The sequence below is a fragment of the Parus major genome, chromosome 3 (genome assembly GCF_001522545.3).
Source record: "Parus major isolate Abel chromosome 3, Parus_major1.1, whole genome shotgun sequence".
NCBI classification, from domain to species: Eukaryota; Metazoa; Chordata; class Aves; order Passeriformes; family Paridae; genus Parus; species Parus major.
Window position 1 is genome coordinate 109354612 of NC_031770.1, and position 18943 is coordinate 109373554.

At 41.6% G+C, this 18943-nt stretch overlaps 1 protein-coding gene across 1 annotated transcript in view; it reads right to left on the minus strand.

Moving 5' to 3' along the window:
• Positions 1–18943, minus strand: part of PKHD1 (PKHD1 ciliary IPT domain containing fibrocystin/polyductin) — a 245082-nt gene that overhangs the window by 19229 nt on the left and 206910 nt on the right. Inside the window, exon 61 of the mRNA XM_033512946.1 lies at positions 9155–10160. Coding sequence (XP_033368837.1) covers positions 9155–10160 — 1006 coding nt within the window. The remainder of the gene's footprint in view (positions 1–9154; positions 10161–18943) is intronic.

Consider the following 18943-nt stretch of genomic DNA (forward strand, 5'->3'; position numbering starts at 1 on the left):
GAAGGAGAAGGAGAAGGAGAAGGAGAAGGAGAAGGAGAAGGAGAAGGAGAAGGAGAAGGAGAAGGAGAAGGAGAAGGAGAAGGAGAAGGAGGAGAGGAAATACTGTTATCAATTGACTTCAAAGAGAAGGAGATGAGGATCACAGCCTGGGTCAAGGGTCCATTAAAGTCAGTGGATATAGGTCTACTAGAAAATTAAATGATGCCAAAAACAAGTCTTGGCACTGACAGCTGATCACCTCTACCATTAAACTGTCAGTCCCTCTTAAGCTCTGGTTTATGTCCAATGGCAAAGTCCAGAACAACTCCCAAATTATCTGGGAGCTAATGCAGTCAGAAAATATTTTCACTTGGAAGTTTGGATGAGGCCATGCTGAAATATGTCAGCTGGCCTTGGTGCCAAAGAACAGCCCCTGGCATATTTAATTTCCTAATAGACATTGAAATTAATCGAACAGTTGTCTGGTATATCTGCAATGCTAGTGTTTTAAAATCAATATATCCTTGGAAGTGGAAAGAAATTGGGAAGAATTTAGGGAACAATATGACTAAATGAATCATGATCCAGCAGAAGAGACATTTTTCTTTGTTGTTGAAAAGGTGGGGATTGCTGGAAACTTCAAGGGATTCAAGAAAGGGAGGTACAGCAAGGACAGGGCATAGGCAAGCTGAGGACATGTGGCAGGCAAAGGAGGTACATATTCAGTGGAAGGACTGTGAGGAATTCAACATCTTTGGGTGAGAACGGGTTCTGAAGTCATGGAATGATGAAATGAAGCAGACATCTGCCCTCTCAGGTGCACTGTTGGAGCTCTGTCTCCCCCTGCAGATTTTGTCACCAATTAATACTGATGGGGAAGAGCAACATGAGCATCAGAAGACAATGAGGAGTCTGAGGTCATTCCTATTTTAAGCAAGAAAATATATTTGAAAGATGATTTTATTTCCCATAGTTTCCTATATTATAGAAAGAAATCAAAGAGAATCATGGAGCTCAGCTCCTGGCCCTGCACAGGAGAGACACAACAATCCCACCCTGTGCCTGAGAGCATTGTCCAGGCACTTCTTGAACTCTGCCAGGTTTGGTACTGTGACCACTGCCCTGGGGAGCTTGTTCAGTGCCCAGCTATTCTGTGGGTGAAGAAACTTTTCCTCACATCCAACCTAGACATGCCACAACACATTTTCATGTCATTCCCTCAGGTTCTGCCACTGGTCACCACAGAGCAGAGATCAGTGCAGGCTCTCCCCATCATGAGGAGGATGTAACTGCAATGAGGTCTCCCTTTAGTCTCCTCTTCTCCAGGCTGAGGAAACCAAGTGACCTCAGCCTCTCCTCCTATGACTTCCCCTCTAGGCCCTTCTTCCATCAGAACAATGAAACTGATGAAGGGTCTAGATGTGGGATCACCAGAAGCCTTTACTCAGACAGGGACAGAGCAGATGCATCAGAGAGGAGAGAAATATTCTCCAGATTCATTAGTGACTTCCATTAATTGCTATAGATCAGTGGAAATGCCCCTATTTACAAAGCCAGTGGTGAGGAGCTAAGGCAGGCCTCCTCCATAACACACTCCCCAAGTTTACTGTCAGAGAAATGTCTTTTATTAAATGTAAACAGCATCCCGCCGGAGGTCAGAGCTTTGCCGTGCTGCGTATCCCAAGGTAATACCACTTTAAGCTCCACATAAACTCTTAAACAGTTTCTATCCTAAAACCAGACCGTAGGTGGTACAGTTTTTTACGATATGTTATAATAGTGCAATAAATCTGTTAGCTTAAAATCGAATCTCCGTGGCCTTTTAGAGAAATCATCATTAAATGCAAGGCCCTGTTAATGATGCCATCCCAGTGAAATTGTTTAATCTGCTAGGGGGGTGGAAGGTCACCAAATGAATTTTTTATAATACATCAACTTGACACGCAATAGGGAAAACTGTAATAGATAAAAGCAAAGGAAAAGGGCACTGTCTTCTTCTGATAGGTCAATAGCAGCCAAGAGAGTCACTCATCCACTTTTCCTTCACTACCGTGCTCCTTTTCCATTTAATATGGACACCCAATTAATACCTCAGCACCATAGACAACCTCATTTTAGGTGAATTATAGCAATTTCTTCCCCCTTCTCCGAAATGAAAGTGATCACAATACATCATAGCATTGTGCGAATTAACGTTAATTGATTCGAGTTACCAAGCATTGATGGGCCACTTCTATAATCTGGTCCTTATTGGGAGCTGGAAGGGATGGAGGGAAGATTAGATTGCATCCCCCGTTGCTGTGACGACGGCGGTCACCTGATGGCTTGTTAGACAGTTGTACGCTTCTATTGCCGGCCCCAGTGGGGTCGTCAGTAAACTGGAGTGATGTCCAAACATCATTACACGCTGCTCCGATATTAAAGCAAAGGGATTAGCACCTTATTGCAGGCAACCTGGATTTGTCATTGTGCTGTCGTTATCCAATTTCCAGATGATAATGTGACTGTGGCCTGCGGGCACAAGGTCCTACAGCCAAACCAAGGTGCCTGTGTATGTATATATAGATATATAATTTTTTTTTTCTGATACATATATATATATATATACACACACACTTGTATACATATATACACATGCACACTACACCACAAACACACCCCAAGCCATTTAACCCTCTGCTCACCAGATTCCTGCTAACAAAGCATGTGGAAGAATTTTTCCCTTCCCCATCGGACGTGCAGCGGAGGCCGAGAGCGCGATGCGACAGCAGAGCGGGCTGGCCTGGGAGCTGACACGGCCGTCACTCACTCGAATGTCACAGCAGACAAGCTCTGCTGATAGAGGTGACACCAGTCACATGTTAAATAAGGCAGAGTGGGGACAGGGCTGGTCCCTTGGAGATGTGGCCGGCAGCTCCTCTCTGCTGGCTCCTGTGTCGTGTAAATCATCGCTTATGTCACAGGTCCCCTTAGTCGTTAGGAGGGAAAATAAATCCATATGTGACATGAGCAAGGCAGGTTTTGTTTGACAGCACCAGGGTACCAGTGCTGGGATCAGATCTCTTTACAGGTCTTGAGAAACATGGCAGGGACACTGCTGGATCTCCTGCATGTATCTGAACATTATTAACTTCTGAGGGAGCACTGGAATAGGGAATAGCTTCTCTTGAGTTCCTGCTCTTCATTTTTAACTGAATATAACACAAACCCTTCAGTTTCAAAGACCAAGGCTGGTGTGGGGGATATATGGCAATTTATCCCTCCTTCTTCCCCCAGAGACATGAAAAATCCTGTGCTCCTGTTCCCAAATCTCTCCTGCCCTCTCTACCTTCATCTTCTTCTGCTTTCTCCTGCTCTCCTCTCACCTTTCCTACCTCCTGCTCCTTTTCTGAAGAGGAGTCAGGTGAGTTTTGGAAGGCCATTGTCAGAGCAAACAACCAGAGTTACATGAGGGGTAGGACTTCTAATTGCTTTAATCTTGGAATTCACTGCTGTCACCTTTGAGTGAGAATGACAAATTATTTGATATGTTTACCATGTACATTATATACAAACAGAAATTTAGTTTAAAATTTAAGGCTCAGAAGTGAAATGTATCTTGGTGATAGATCCTCTAACCTCTACACTGTCAGAAGTGTTCCTGCCCAGTAGAACAGTGGTGAAAAATTATTATATTTATCTACTACTATTGGAAAGGCAATGTGAAGATCCATGTAAGGTAGTTTGGAGATTTGTTTGAAAATTTGCACAGGAAATCCTGGCTTCACACAAGGTTCATATACTAGGGGCTGCTTTTGGTATTTTCCCCTTCAAAACAAACAAAAAAAAAATCTTAGGGACAAACATCATATTTTGTGCTTGTTTGGAAAAGCCTGAATTTCCAGTTAAGTTGCAATTCAATTACGTCTTTTAAATATGAAAAAAAAAAAAAGCTAACACAGTAGATCTGGGGTCTAAAATCTACATAATTAAAGACTTTTTGTAGCATCATTATCCCTGGTATGACTGGTCCTTCCTTATAATTCAGCTTTGATGCCCAATTTCAATTCTACCAGAAACAAAAAATTAGTAACAGGTCAAAACTTCACTATTGATCAGACAGATAAATATTCTATTGACACAGAATCCCTTCACATAAATTTATTTTACATCCATTGCCATCACCTTCACTGTGGGAAGATGTGTCTGAGTCTCTGAGTTCCCAATGACCACCCACCTCTTCTGGCACATCCTACAACTGCTAAGTTGGGAAAGAATTATGAATTTACAATAAAAAATTCATCCTGATTCCAAAAGTACAACTTGATCAGGCAGTATTAAGTGACATAACAGTTTTTGTTCAAGTTTTAACCCCCACTTCATGCTCAAGGTATTTCTTATCCCATTGCTCACATAAAGAACCCATTACAGAATCCCACTCCTATGATGGAAAACCCTCTAGGTTTTTAACATGGATTTTCCCACCATTTTACTAAACTGCAAAAGAGTCTTAAGGGCACCTTAACTATCCCCAAACTATTAAATAAAAAAATAAATAAATAAAATGAATCATATAATTTTGGCCATGTGGGAAAAAAAAATAATGAAAATAATATAAAATGGAAATGTGAAATGTTCTCTTTCCAGTTCTATGGAAAGGCTCTTCTATTTCATTATTTGAGGAGGAACCTACTTCTATTTTTAAATGCAAATTTACCTGTCAATGCCTTATACTCTTTTGTTTCTGTACTGTCATTGTCCTTTATTATCAAGAGATTCCTTACTGGTATTTACTCTTGCAATGTATTTTCACAGGTAGAATGATATCTTCCAGATTTGCTTTGACAAATTAAAAAATTTCTTTACTAAATGGTTTTATGATTCTAATCCTTACTTCTTAAAATAAACTCAGTTTCCATGATCATCTTTAATGTCCTTCCTTTTACTTGAACTGAATTTGTCCTTTTTTGTACATCTGCTGTGAGTGGCAAATTTTACATAAGAATATGCCTTCCACACTGCCCCTCTGAATATCTAACCTAAAATGAAATAAGTTTAAATTAACAGAGATCTTAAACTTAGCTCAAGCACCTGAGTTTCACTTTGACATTCACTTGAGGAGTGTAGCAGATAAAACTTTGGAAAGTGCTACAATATCTGCAGCTCTTGACATGGAGATTTTTTAGCATCCTGCCTTTGCTTGCTCACAGGAGGAAAAACTTGCATATTTATGCAGGAATAAGTTGTCTTTTCTTTTATAAAACCCTGTGCAATTCCACAGAGCAGCCTGCCTGAAACTGGCACAAAGGTTACCAAATCCAGGCACTTTGGGGTTAGGAGAAGTCAGAATTGATGTAGTTTGAACTCCAGCCCTGCTGTCTGTGTGTGTGCCATGTGACAGAGAGAATTAGCTGTAATATCTCATTTAGTGCTCTGCATGGGAATTGCTGCTGGAATGAGCCATTCTTTGATAATTTGCTTCCCTTTTATTCCTTGCTGTGAGCCTCAAATTTCCTGCACAAGGACCATTTTTCACATGCTACCTCAAACATAACTCTCAACAAAAAAATATTTCCGTTTGTATCAGGTTAAAGGTTGACCAAGAAGGAGCAAAGCACCCTGCTGTAGTGTGGGGATAAGGACTACATGGCTTCTGGATGACTGTCCAGAATTATATTCCTGATTTTGTATAAAGGCACCTGCACAAACACACAAAACACATTCATCATTGTGCTGCTTGCTCTTTCATATTTATATTGATATTAGGAAGATTTTTCAAGACAGGGATTTCTATCTGTAAATACATCACAGTATCTCTGTTATACCCAGGCATTTCACAGAAAGATAAACTATGTGATAGACATCTCTGACTCTCCAGCTGTGCAAGACTGTAGCAGTCACAGCAATCACCTCTGTCTTCTCTTGACAAATTAATGAGCCGTGCTTGAAGTGACCCTAACAAAGGAGTTAAATTAAAATCGTGTATAAAAGCACTTCAAATCATAACAGACAAGCCATATTTTTTAAAGGCTTGGCAGTGTGATATACAGGCCTACTCAGTAATACCTTACCTCAGCAGGGTTTGCAAGGCTCCCCTTCAGCCTCACTGTCCTGGGCTGCAAATGAACATCCAGTCTGTGCTGATTAAAGATCTTTTTGTAGTTGTTGTTGTGTTGTAGAACCACAAAATCTTTAATGTTGGGAAATACCTTTAAGATTATTGAGTCCAGCTGCTAGCCCAGCACCACTGTGTTCACCTCCAAACCATGTCCCCAAATGTCCCATTCATTCATCTGCTTCTTGAACACTTCCAGGGATGATGACTCCACTGCCCTGAGCAGTCTGTCCCAATGCCTGACCACTCTTTCACTGAAAGGTTTTTTTTTCCTAGTATCCAACATAAACCTCCCCAGGTGCAACTTGAGGTTGTTTTATCCTATTGTTGTTACTTGGGAGAAGAGACCAGCCATTCCCTGGCTCGAACCTCCTTTCAGAGAGTCATTGAGAACAATAGTGATGCAAGACAATTCAAAGGAGATGGGCCTGGCAGGAGTGCAGGTTCTGTGTATTTCCGATGGTCCAATTGGGTTTTGGACAACTCAGGTATGAAAATATCTCTCTTTTCCTTCCACTGAAAAATACACTGGAATATTTCATCTGACTTGTAATCCCAGACCCATTAACCATGCCCATGCCAGCATGTGCTGCTTAAATGGAGACAGATAGACAATGGGGACAGTACATGTCCCAACAGGAAAACCCTGATTTCATTTCACAGGTTGTCTGTGCCTTTATTGCATCAGAAATGTCAGCCATGAGTGATTCCAGAAAAGCTATGACTGATGGGGAGCAATAAATAACAGTGCAGAGGAGCCTGAGCAGCTGAGGCTGGGTGAGTTCTGAGCCAGTTCTATGTTCTGGTGATGTGACTGTTCCCTTCAATAAAGATCCCAGGTCTTCCTATAACTTGGATAGTCAATCCAAGGCTTGAGGCTAGCACTATTCTTGTGTCTGGAGTAAAACAGCCTTCTTCCAAAACTCTCTTGGTCCTTCCTGCTTGGAATTTTTTCCCAGAGTGTGCACAGATAGGAAGACAGAAGGTAGCTGGGAGAGCAGTCACAGTGTGGAGATGTCATTTCTGCCTGATAAAAAGCAGCCTCGAGGTTTCCTTGCTGGCACACAGCAGTTGGTGCTTCCCTCCTTTAAATGGTGTCTTGGGATCATGTCTTGGGGTCATGTAAATCATGGAATGCCTTGGGTTAGAAGGGATCTTAAAGATCATCCAACTCCACCCCCTGCCATGGCCATGGCCACCTTCCACTATCCCAGGCTGCTCCAAGCCCTGTCCAGCCTGGCCTTGGACACTTCCAGGGATCCAGGGGCAGCCACAGCTTCTCTGAGCACCCTGTGCCAGGGCCTCACCACCCACTGTAAAATTTCCCACCTCATTTTTCTGCTCTTATTTTGCATTGTCCTTTGGTGTAACACAAACAGCCCCACTAACAAGGATGATGTTGGTTCTGCTGGTCCAAAATACTGTATAGCTTCAGAATTTGGCCCTGATTTAAGCTTTGATCTTGCACTTAATAATTCCTCATTGGGCTGAATGCAACACCACAAAAAAAATAAACTAACAAAATACCAAATGCAAAAGCAAAAAAAGCAAAACAAAGCAAAACAAAACAAAACAAAACAAAACAAACAAACAAAAAACCCGAAAATAAAATCCTTTCCCCTCAAATAAAACCCTTAACAAAAAATAAACAAACAAAAAAAAAAAAAACAACAAACCCACCTACAGCTGAAACCAACAAACCAAAACCAAAACAAAACAAGGATTCCTGTGGCCACGGACCAGAGTCCTCCTTGTGGTTGCTTCTCCACCATGAACCCCACAGTGTCTAGTAGAAAAGCATGTGAACAACAGTTTGTATCACTGGCAGACATCAGGATGGTCCATGGGTCAGCAGTAAATGGGAGAGGATGTGATATTAATTACAGAGGGTAGGTCTTAGACAAATCCAATTTCTTTCTTGCATAGATGGAATATATGGAATATACTTATACTTGGATAAGGCTCAATAGTGCACAATATCAAAAAATAACATTATACAATATCAAGGGAGTACACAATAAGATTGCCAAACGCCAAATCCCATGTCCCCTATTAAAAACAGATGGGATATTACCTTTTTCATATTACCCATATGCTTTTAATACAGTTTCAGGATCTGATGCTGAAATACACTACTGTCTGCTCCCATCCCAGCCCTGCTCTTCACAACCTCCTTTGCAGATAAGAGCTGACATCTGGGCTGTGCAAATAGTGGATGGAAGCTGAAAAGAGCAAGACAGGGACAGAGGAAGGAGGGAGAGACAGGGTTGTTTGTTGCTTGGAGGAGAGGGAAATAAAAGACCTTTAAAAAGTAAGTCTTGGTACTAAATATTAATAAAATTTAGTATGTACAATACTGACCAAGAAGTCTGTAAATGGCAGAGCTCAAAAGCGAGCTCCAGTGGGAAATTTCTGTAAAGCAAGGGAGTGTCCTGTGTTCTGTCAAAATGAGATGCAGGTGTGTTGGTGTGTCTGCACGGAGATACAGATATAAAGCCTCTACTGATAAAATGCATGGAAGGCTTTGTGGGCAACTTAACTGTCTTCAATAGTGCATCCCTGCTGCCACATCAATTTATAAACATTCATAGATTTGTTTAGAATTTAAGAGCTATGATAGCCTGAATTAACCCATTTCTTTATACTTTCAAGGCAGGCTTCCAGATCATTTAAGGCACCACTGATATCTCTGCAGTCCAGAGATTCATGAGCACCAACAGAAAAACATAGTAATTGATACCTGGGAGTCCAGCTAGTACTTGAGCATAGCTCTGACATCACAGAATCATGGAATGCTGTGAGCTGGAAGGGACCTTAAAGATGATCGTGTTCCACGTCCTGCCATAGGCAGGGACACCTTTGAAAAGACCAGGATTCTCCCAGCTTTGTCCAACCCAGCCTTGGACACTTCCAGGGATGGGGCAGCCACAGCTTCTCTGGGCAAGTCATGAAAACTTTATAACTTGTTTCAACACGGTTAGTCATATTTCAGTCAGTGAAGAACTTAATAAGTACATCAATTGGATAAATTGCCTCCCTACACTTAAATCAGTATCTGGTGATGATACATCTGCTACTTACCTACTGTTACCTTCTCCTGGGGACAGCAAAGGAGACTGAGCCACCATTAAGGTGTCAACTGTCAAGCCAAGGCCACTCTGAAGGTCTCCAGTCTGATGAGTGTTGATAATTGTTCTGGCCAGACTCTTTAGGCTGTCACTTGTCAACTCATTTCTTGGATGACCCGGCAGATCACCAAGCTCAATGATCAGCACTCTTGATGGACCAGCCCCATCAGGTGGATGCAGAGCCCGGCTGCTCCCTGGTTGTGTTCCCTCTTCCAGTGGGCTGTATCTGCTCTGAAAGGCTGTGCAAAATGCCATGTTAGGGCAGTGATATCTCTTTTTGTTGGCATTGGCTGAGATTACCTTCAATGTGCTTTCACCTCCCAGCACATTATGGACTACTCTGACTTGGTCATGACCAACCTTCAAGAAATCAGCCAATCGACGAGTTATAGCTTCCTCACCCTCTTCCCCAACAGCCTCAGTTACAGTGAAAGCCACAAGAAGGGAAAGGCCAGCAACTATTTCCACAGGTTCCTTCTCATGGAGGAGAACATAGAGAAGGTTGTCCTCAAAGCTGAAGTAATTGGCTCCTGGCCCTGCGTTAGGTGAAAAAGAAGAGGGGGTCGGAGAGATATAATTCCCTTGGGTGAAAACACGAAGGCTGAGTGTTTCAGTGAAGAATATGGCCAGGGGCAGCCTGGTTGTGTTTTGGCCACTGAGGAGGTAGAGTCTGAAAGCCAGAGGTGGCAGGCCTGGGAAGCAAACTGTGCTGAGTTGGGTGGAGGGTAGAACAGAGAAGAAAGTAGAACGATGCTCTGCAGGGTAACACAAAGAATGTGAGGTCTCATCAGTGAAGGTGTCCATAAAGCTGCCAGTCATTGTAACCACTGGGAACAGTCTCTGGCTGTCCAGACTGGAATCCAAGTTTTCTAAGATGACAAGCGCATGATCTGTCTGTTTGCAGAAGTAGCCTTGTACTGAGGGCTTGAAGAAGCACTTACTGTCATCTCTGTAAATTCCTGGAAGAATAAAGGGAGATGGGAAAAGAAATTAATTGTTTCAGACATCATCTCAAAATTTTTTTTTTAACAGCTCCTTATTTTCCCACTCCAAATTTAAAGTCACTTTGTCAGTGCAAGAATTTTACATACTTTTAAGAGAAGCCTGGACACCGAGGAATATTAAATAGGTAGAAACTGCATTTACCTCTAGTTGTCCTGGAGTTGAAAGTTGTTGAGGACTGAAAACAAATGACAGAGAAACATCCCATACACCTACTTTGTAATTTCTACATACCAAACTGCAGTATCCATTGAAAGAGCATCCATGCAAGACAGACTTTTGTCTGACCCAGCACTTTGTCCCCATGTCCTTGTGCCTTCTACATTTTTTCCTGGTCCCAAGCCTGTAGCAGGGTGATGAATCAGGGATTGACTGCAAGTCTTTGCAAGGATAGTTTAACCCTACAAAATGCTCATGGAGACTGTGCTTCAAACAGAAAACACCAGAAAGGACCAAAACATCATTGATCTACTCCAGTGATGAACAACCTCATCAAGCTTTAGAGCTGAAAGAAACCACCAGATTCAGATACCCACAAATATAGGACACTCTCACACAGGTTCCAAACATCCAAACTCCCACTGCAGTCAGCTGAGATCTGGAATTTCCACTATTTGCTCACAGGCAGGTGTCTAGATTTGTTTAGGATGTCCTGAGGTACCTGAGACATGTGACACAGAGTCTATAGAAAAAATATGTCCTGAAAGGACACCCCACAGCACCAGAAATTACACTAAACACATTTGTGTAACTGAAACACACCCAATTTCCCAGCCATCTATACAAAGTAGTTTAAAACCAATAAAATTCACCCTAAAATACTCCTGTTTAGTCATCTGGATTACATTTTATAATCCTATAATTTTATTGGTCAGAGGTGGGATCCTGTCACTTAAATGTAAGTGCAGAGTGTCACCTGGACTCTTTTTGGTAGCTGCAACATCTGTAGGTGTAACACACAATGAATGAGAGGGCAAAAGTCAGATAACACTTTGTTCTTTCACTGAATTTAACAGGTGAAGATCATTACACATATCTCAGGATTTCCCACTAAATCCCCTCCCAAGTGCCTCTGCAGACAGGTCAATAGGATCCTTTAATTTCTCTTATGTTATACTTTTATGGAAGTTATCTTTTTATGGAAGGCTCTAGAGAGAAGACAAGTAATCCACACAGTCTTCTGAGTTAGAATCATAGACTTACAGAATGGTTAGGGTTGAAAGATTAGACCTTAAATATAACCTAGTTCCTACCTTCTTGAAAAGGACTACCATCTACTAGACCAGGTTGCTCAGACTTCCTTCCCACCCATCCTTGAACATTTCAAGGGATGAGGAATCCACATCTTCCCTGAGAAACCAATGCCTCAACATCCTCACAGTAAAGAATTTCTTTGCAAGATCAAATTGAACCCTACCCTTGCTAGTTTGATGCCATTCCCCCTCTTGCTGCCACTTCATGCCTTTGTCAAAACTCCTGAAAACTGCTATAAGTTTACAGTGTGCCCCATCTGACTAAATACAGGTCTCTGCTTTAATATGAGAGAAATTGTGCCTCAGGCTGTAACGATGAGATCACCTCTGATTATAAAGAGAGAATAAAAGTAAATGAGTTCAGATACAGGCACCAAAAACATAAACATTTCTGCCTGGAGCATCTTAGAAAAAGATGTATGTTTCTGGTTTTCCTTCCTCTCTCCAAAATAAAATTAAAGGAGGAATTTGCTGCTGTAGCCAGCTAGAATTCTCCTTCCCTCACCTAGCCTGCTACTTCCTTAGTTATCTGTGCTCACAAACACGTTGGACAAAGCATGGTTAATGTCCAGACTAACTCTGTGCTCTTCATTCAGCACTTGGGAACAGGTATTCACTCAGTCCACATAAAAAACTAAGGGACAGCAACATTGTTGAGAGTCACAAACTTCTGGATGAATAAGACAATATTAGGGCACCAGGACATCCCTTAACAAGGACACATTATGTGAAAATTTCTGCTAGATAAATGTGGAAGACTCCTGAAAGAGAAATGAGCTATGAGAAGTTTTGGATGGGACTCTGATCAACGTGGTGCAGTGGAAGGTGTCCCTGCCCATGGGGAGGAGTGTTGGAGCTGGATGATCTTTAAAGGTCACTTCCAACCCAAGCCATTCTATGATTCCATTAAATAATTCTGGGCTATGCCTTCAGTTACATCACAAAGCCTGGATCCTGTGGGTCCTCACCTACTATGTATTTCCAGGAGAATCACCATGTGCAGCCTGTGGCCTGTGAAGATTCCACAGAATGAGCTCTCCCTCTTCATGTCACTGAGGGAAGCAGTGGAATTACATAAATGTCCAGCTCTGCTCAGGGAGGATGTCCAAGTGAGATGGGATCTGTACAAATCCTTCTGTTTTTAGACACCAGCTTACAAATTTGCTTATCTTTTTTTTTTCCCTGGGTTTGTTGGTTTTTGGTTGTTTTTTTTTTTTGCTTTTCAGTGTAAGTATTTTGCTGTTGGTGTGTGCTGGAGGCAAAAAGAGAACAACTCTGTTCAGAACAGAAGTGGAAATGCTGTGCTCAGAGACACTGGAATTCTCCCGGAATGCTGGGAGGACACGCTGTGCCGCCAGCAGCCTGCCCACAAAGGCTGACACATCTCATCCACAGCTCTCCTGGAAACACCCCATCTCCCCCTGGTGACATTTCTCATGTCTACAAATGGGATTTGATGATATTTAATGATTTCTTAGAACTTTCCTTAGTCCTGCCTGCCTTGCAAAGGAGGCTGGCTTGGTTTCCTGCACATGCTCACACCCATGCACACACACGCATCATTGCTTGTCCTCTTCCAAATGGCCTTATCTGCCAGTCACAATTTCTGCAGCCTGCAATTTCGATCACTTTTAAATGAAACCCATGCTGGCCTTAGTAATCATAATGTCATTTACAATTTACCACAAAACACGTTTATTCGGTTAGTAGCACATTGGAGAAAGAGAACTCCATATGAACTCGCCACTGAAGCCCTAATCTGATTATTTCCTCATGAAAATCCAAGCAGGGGTGCTTGTAAGAGGGGTCTGAGAGGAGAAGAAAAAAGTGAGGCCTGGCCACAGCTGACTCTGATAATCAATGAGAACAGATAAGTGACGCGGCGTGTCACGGCCAGCAGCTAATCTGCCCCAGGGCTTTCCTCTAAAAAAGGCCAGAGTGGACAGGACTTAATAAATACTGAGTGACCACTGAATATTGAGCTGACATGTGCTATTTACATTGGTGATGAACAATAGCAGTGATAAATTCCAGAAGCATCCCCCCGCAATGGGTGAAATTAGATTACACCGGTTCTATTTGTTTGTGTTTGCACACACACACACACAAACACGTGTGAGAGGGAGGAAAAAATGGGGAAAAAAGAGTCAAACACAGTTGTTAGAAATGTGTGGGAAAGATGGAGAAGTTATTCACATATTGTTGAACTTCCTGCTGGGATCTTGTGTAGCCAGGCAGAGGGAGGGGACACGTGTGCTTTGGGCTCATGAATTCACCTGTTTGTCCTGCTCCACAGAAGAAGAGAGAGAAATGATACGTGGAATGTGTATGTGTCCACCCTCTGCAGATAATTCCTCCACTCCAGCGAGCAGACTTTGCTTTCTGCAGGTTCCACCCATCATCAAGGCAAATTTATTATTTATTTGTATACATAAACACACCAGCACATACATCTAGATGAGATTTTAGCACTCAGGTTGCTTCTAGGGCTCCTGACAAATATTAAGTTTGTGTCAATATTTGTCCTTCCTGTCGTGAAATGAGGATTTTCCACCTCATTTCACATTTGAAAAGAATAATGCGCCGAGGGGGGCCCTCTTTGCTTAGGAAAGAAACCTCCACTGCTGCCATCATCGCCACATCATATCCTTTATTTAGAAAAATGGAGAGAGGTAGAAGGAGAGAAGAGCATTTTTTAAAATAGATATTTTGACTTAAAGGCATATAGAGTCCTTTACAAGTCTCCTGCTTTTTCCCTTGTTCCCCAACGCCAAATAAATAAAATAAAATAAATTCTACATTTAAAATTGAGCAAAATACATCAACATTAATGATTTTCCCCTTCAGGTTAACACCACCATTTGCTTCAATAATTTTTACCCATTTCGTGATAGATTCCACAATTCATGGTACAAGGAAACATAGAGTCTCTTTCTAACAAAAACAAAAGACAATGTCAGTTTTTTATCAAAATAAAATAAATCTCCCACAATTTTCTTTCCATCTGACTGGATTTGCCCGTCAGTTATTTCTAATTTAACTACAATTATAGCTGCAAAAATATAAAATCAAGGAGGGGAGAAGGGGGGAGGGGAGAGACAAATGGGACACTGTTTAGAAATTGCGATTCATTGGCCTTGGGCTGACCAGCACATATCTTTGCTGAGGGGGAAATATTCATCAGCATTAACTGTTCCTTTTGACCTGCTGACATTCAAATGGGAAATAAAGACGGGGAAAAAACGGGTCCAGGAATAGCACCTTGGAAATGCAGAAAAGGTAAGTTATTCTGAGTTCAGTTGCAAAGGAAGTCACAGTGGTACAAATATTTCTCACGTGTTTGTGTAAAAATGTGCTGGTATTGGTTCAGGCAGAGTTAATTTTCTCCACAGTAGCAGTTTTGGGCTGTGTTTTTGATTTGTGCTGAAAACAGTGTTAATAGCACAGAGATTTTTTTCATTATTGCTGAGCAGGGCTTGCACAAAGTCAAGGCCTTTTCTGCTCCTCATCCCACCAGCGAATGGGCTGAGGGTGCACAAGGATTTGGGGGGACAGAGCCAGAACAGCTGAGCCCAGGTGACCCAAGGGATACCCCAGACCATGTGGGGTCATGCTCAGCATACAAAGCTTGGTGAAGAAGGAAGGGAAGGACATCTAGAGTGTTGGTGTTGGTCTTCCCAAGTCACCTGTGATGGAGTCCCACTGGAGTGGCTGAACACCTCCCAGCCCATGGGAAGTGGTGAGTGAATTATCTGTTGTGCTTTGCTTGCTTACACAACTTTTACTTCCCCTGTTTAAATGTCTTTATCTCAACTCCCAATTTTTCTCCCTTTTACTCTTCCGGTTCTCTCCCCCATCCCACCAGGGCTGAGTGAGTGAGGGGCTGTGTGAGGTTGAGTTGCCAAACTTGGGGATAAACCACGGGAACACACACACACACACATAAATATATACTCATAGCAGGGACCATGTAAATAAAAATAGAGTGACTGCTTTAGGCTGTCAATCCTTTCTTTTAAAGAAAATTATTTTGGAAGGAAATGAGTCTCATAACATCACTCTGTGCAGGGGTTTTATGCTTGCCTTTTTATCGTTCCTCTATAAAAAACTTTGACACACCTCCCAACAAATTTTATCCCCATTTGTTGACTCAAAAATACTATATTTCTTCAAGGTTTATAAAAGTAGGTGCCCAAGTAGGGAAAACAGTTATTGGTGCTTCCTTTGAAGGAAGGTCGGTAGTAAAACTTTCTTCTTACACATCCTGAGATCTGCATTCACCCTTCCCTTTCACATGCAAATCCAAAGAAATACAGGTGTAGTACATGAAATATTTGCTCTGTGCATACTTCAATATGGCCACACACACATTGCAACTATTTATTCTCTGTAAAATCCAGTGTTATTTGCCTCTTTCATACAGTTTTCATACATTTTTGTGTTTGCATCAACCCTTCAGAGCTCCCCATGCCTGAGAGGGAAGGCACATGTTCCAGATGAAAATATATCTGTCCCAGTCATGAACAAAAAATTATAGTTTTCTAGTTCCCAGAGACTATAATAATAACTCAGTCTTGACCTTAAAACATCAGTGTACAAGTAAAGTCTTAAGAAGAGAAACCAACAAATCTCTGAGGTCAGAACGCTCTCCAACAAGGATAGAAAGATTATGGGAACAAAGCAGGCATATAGCAATATTCATCCAAAATGCTCCTCAAGCTTTCGGTGATTTACAGGTCAGGAACCTCTTGAGACAGAGAGATCATTGTTGGTCTTAGTATTTGAGAGAAAACACCAAACCTGTCTCATCAACCCATGAAAAGTTGGGGAGGAGAATAACCCAGCCAGGAGAAAATATCTTGAGCCCTCCCAGAGGAGGTGGGTCAATAAATCTGGAAGAGCCCTTTAGTGAGGTTGTCCAGACCAGGCTGGATACAGGGATTTTCCTTATAATTCCACAAATCTTCTGAATTGCCAGGTGCCACCCTCGTAAATACCTGTGTCCAGAACACTGAGCTGGAACGGAGCTGCTAGAGCATTTTATCCATCTAAACTCATAAAACAACCAGTGCTAAGTCAGGTTCTAGTCCCTGAGGCCATCTGGCATGGCACTTCCACAGTATTAAAGTCATGGACCGTGCAGAAGACAGTGATCATCACCAAACTGCATTCTGGAACTGGCTCCCGACTCGTGCTAATTTTTGGAAAGCACCCAGGAGTTATTTCGGACACTGCTGTGTTGGCTGGGACAAAAGTGCTCTTGGAGCTCTACTCTTGGTGCAGTAGGAAGCTCCAGTGTCCATACCCCAGTGCTGCTTGACTGGGAATAGGCCCATTCCTGCTGCTGTCAGCACTGACCCAGAGCAGCTTGTCCATAATTTTACTAAACTTAATCAGAAAAACACAATTGGGAAGGATTTTTGTCTGCATTATGATTAATGATTTGGGAGCATTGGTTGTTTTAGTGATCCAAACAACACAAAGGTCCCCATAATGCTTATTTCAGGAACAAATCCAGTGCAGTGACAAAAGTGCTACTGGATGTTTTATTGTGCATGGAGACAAAAATGGTTAAACAGAATGGACTGGAGCTTTTAGACAATCTCATGAAGCAGATAAGACAAACAAACTGTTCTCACAAACCTCTTGAAGTCATTAACCACCATCCAAAACACCAACTCTGTGTGAGATGGGTCCTGTCTCCCAGGAAAGACAAAAAAGAGAAACATATTTTCATCCCTATTATTTCACCTTTGAAAAACATTCTGCTCTGCAAGTATCAGTTTTTTTCTCGTGTCACTACCAAAGCTTTTCCCATTTTCTTTCCCATGAAGAGAATCCTGATTTCCTTTAGGTGTTTTTAGGAGTATTTTTCTCTTCTCCTGACCAGCAACCTTGCAGACTTGAAGCTTTAGTTGACCTGTGGCTCAACATAAAGGTGAGGGGCAGCCAACAGCAGAGCTTTTACCAATGCAGTTCCAGTCACCATCTCTCTGGGAATGACAAAATTACCACCACCACCACCACCTGAAAGGAGAACAGCAATTTTGTCAGATGCCAGACCTAAAAATGGATGTGGCTGTGCCATGCACTGCTCTGAGCTGTGGATATAATGAGTTTTGAATGGGAAGTCCCGGACACAATAAATCTGTGCCATATGTGACCATTTCCTGTGTCAGTTCCTTTCTCATAACCAGTGGAGGCTTCTCCCTCCCCCTCACTTTCCCTTTCATGACCCCACACCAGGGCTCTGAAATCTTTCAGGGTTGCTTTTGGGCCCCAGGCCTTTCCACAGCAGTTGCATAAATAAATGAGTTTGACAGCAAACATCATAATGGTTACGGTAATTTGTGCTCCACACAAGTGCTTGTGCTACTCGCTGGAGAAACGGGGGAGGAAAGAGCTTGTTTTGTTACCACAAACAAAAGTATTTTCTCTGACAAGTGGTGAAAGAATTAGTCAAATAAACTTGAACTCTATTCAGACTATCACTGTTATGGACGGGGAGGTTCTCAGCTCTGCTTTCCCTCCTTGGCCTGCAGTGGCTGCAAAGACAAATCGTCCTCTTCTTCTGCAAAAATAAAGTTAGGGCATAAAATGAACTGTCTTAAAATAAAATTTTCAGGGAACTCCACTTTACTGCTGTTATTATTATCATTTCTCCCCAATGAGAACAGTTCTTTGGTCCTGGGAACTGACTCACAAGGAGTCTGAGTGATTTTCCATTAGAAGCAGGCTAGAAGGAAAATGCCAAATACCTGCAGTTTCTGGAAATATTTGGATTAGAAATAAGCTTTAAAATGGCAATGATTTCTGTAAAAAATAGGTTGAAAGGGCAGAACAGAAGCTTTCATTTGTCTTATTTTCTCCCTTTTCCATTGACAAATAACACATTTTGACTAAATACCAAATTTTACTAAGTTTTTAACTTTTCCTGAGAAATTATATTTTTTGTTTGTCTACATTTTTTCTGTAAACCTATTTTATTAAAACCCCCTTTCTTCCCTAGCAATGCCATTAAAAAAATATATTTAAAATACACCAATTTCAGCCCAGAAAGACTGCAGACATTTCAGTTAGTATAGTAAAAGACATAATTAGCTTATATTAGTTTTCTAACAATTGGTAGGAAGGAAGGTTGGTTTTCCATGTCCAATGCAGAGAGAACAAAATAAATGTATTAGTATTTTAGCCAGGCAAGCTTAGGTTGGAAATTAAAAGACTATTTTTCTAGTAATTAAAAAAAAAACCCACAAGAATGTAAGTAACAAGAGCTCAAAACCAAATGATTAGGAACCTGGTAGAACTAATACAAGGGAGGGATTATTTTGGAGGTTATATTAATTTCTTTTGGGAATATTGTAATTACAGATATCACTTTGGAGTGCCTTTCTTTCTTTCTTTCTTTCTTTCTTTCTTTCTTTCTTTCTTTCTTTCTTTCTTTCTTTCTTTCTTTCTTTCTTTCTTTCTTTCTTTCTTTCTTTCTT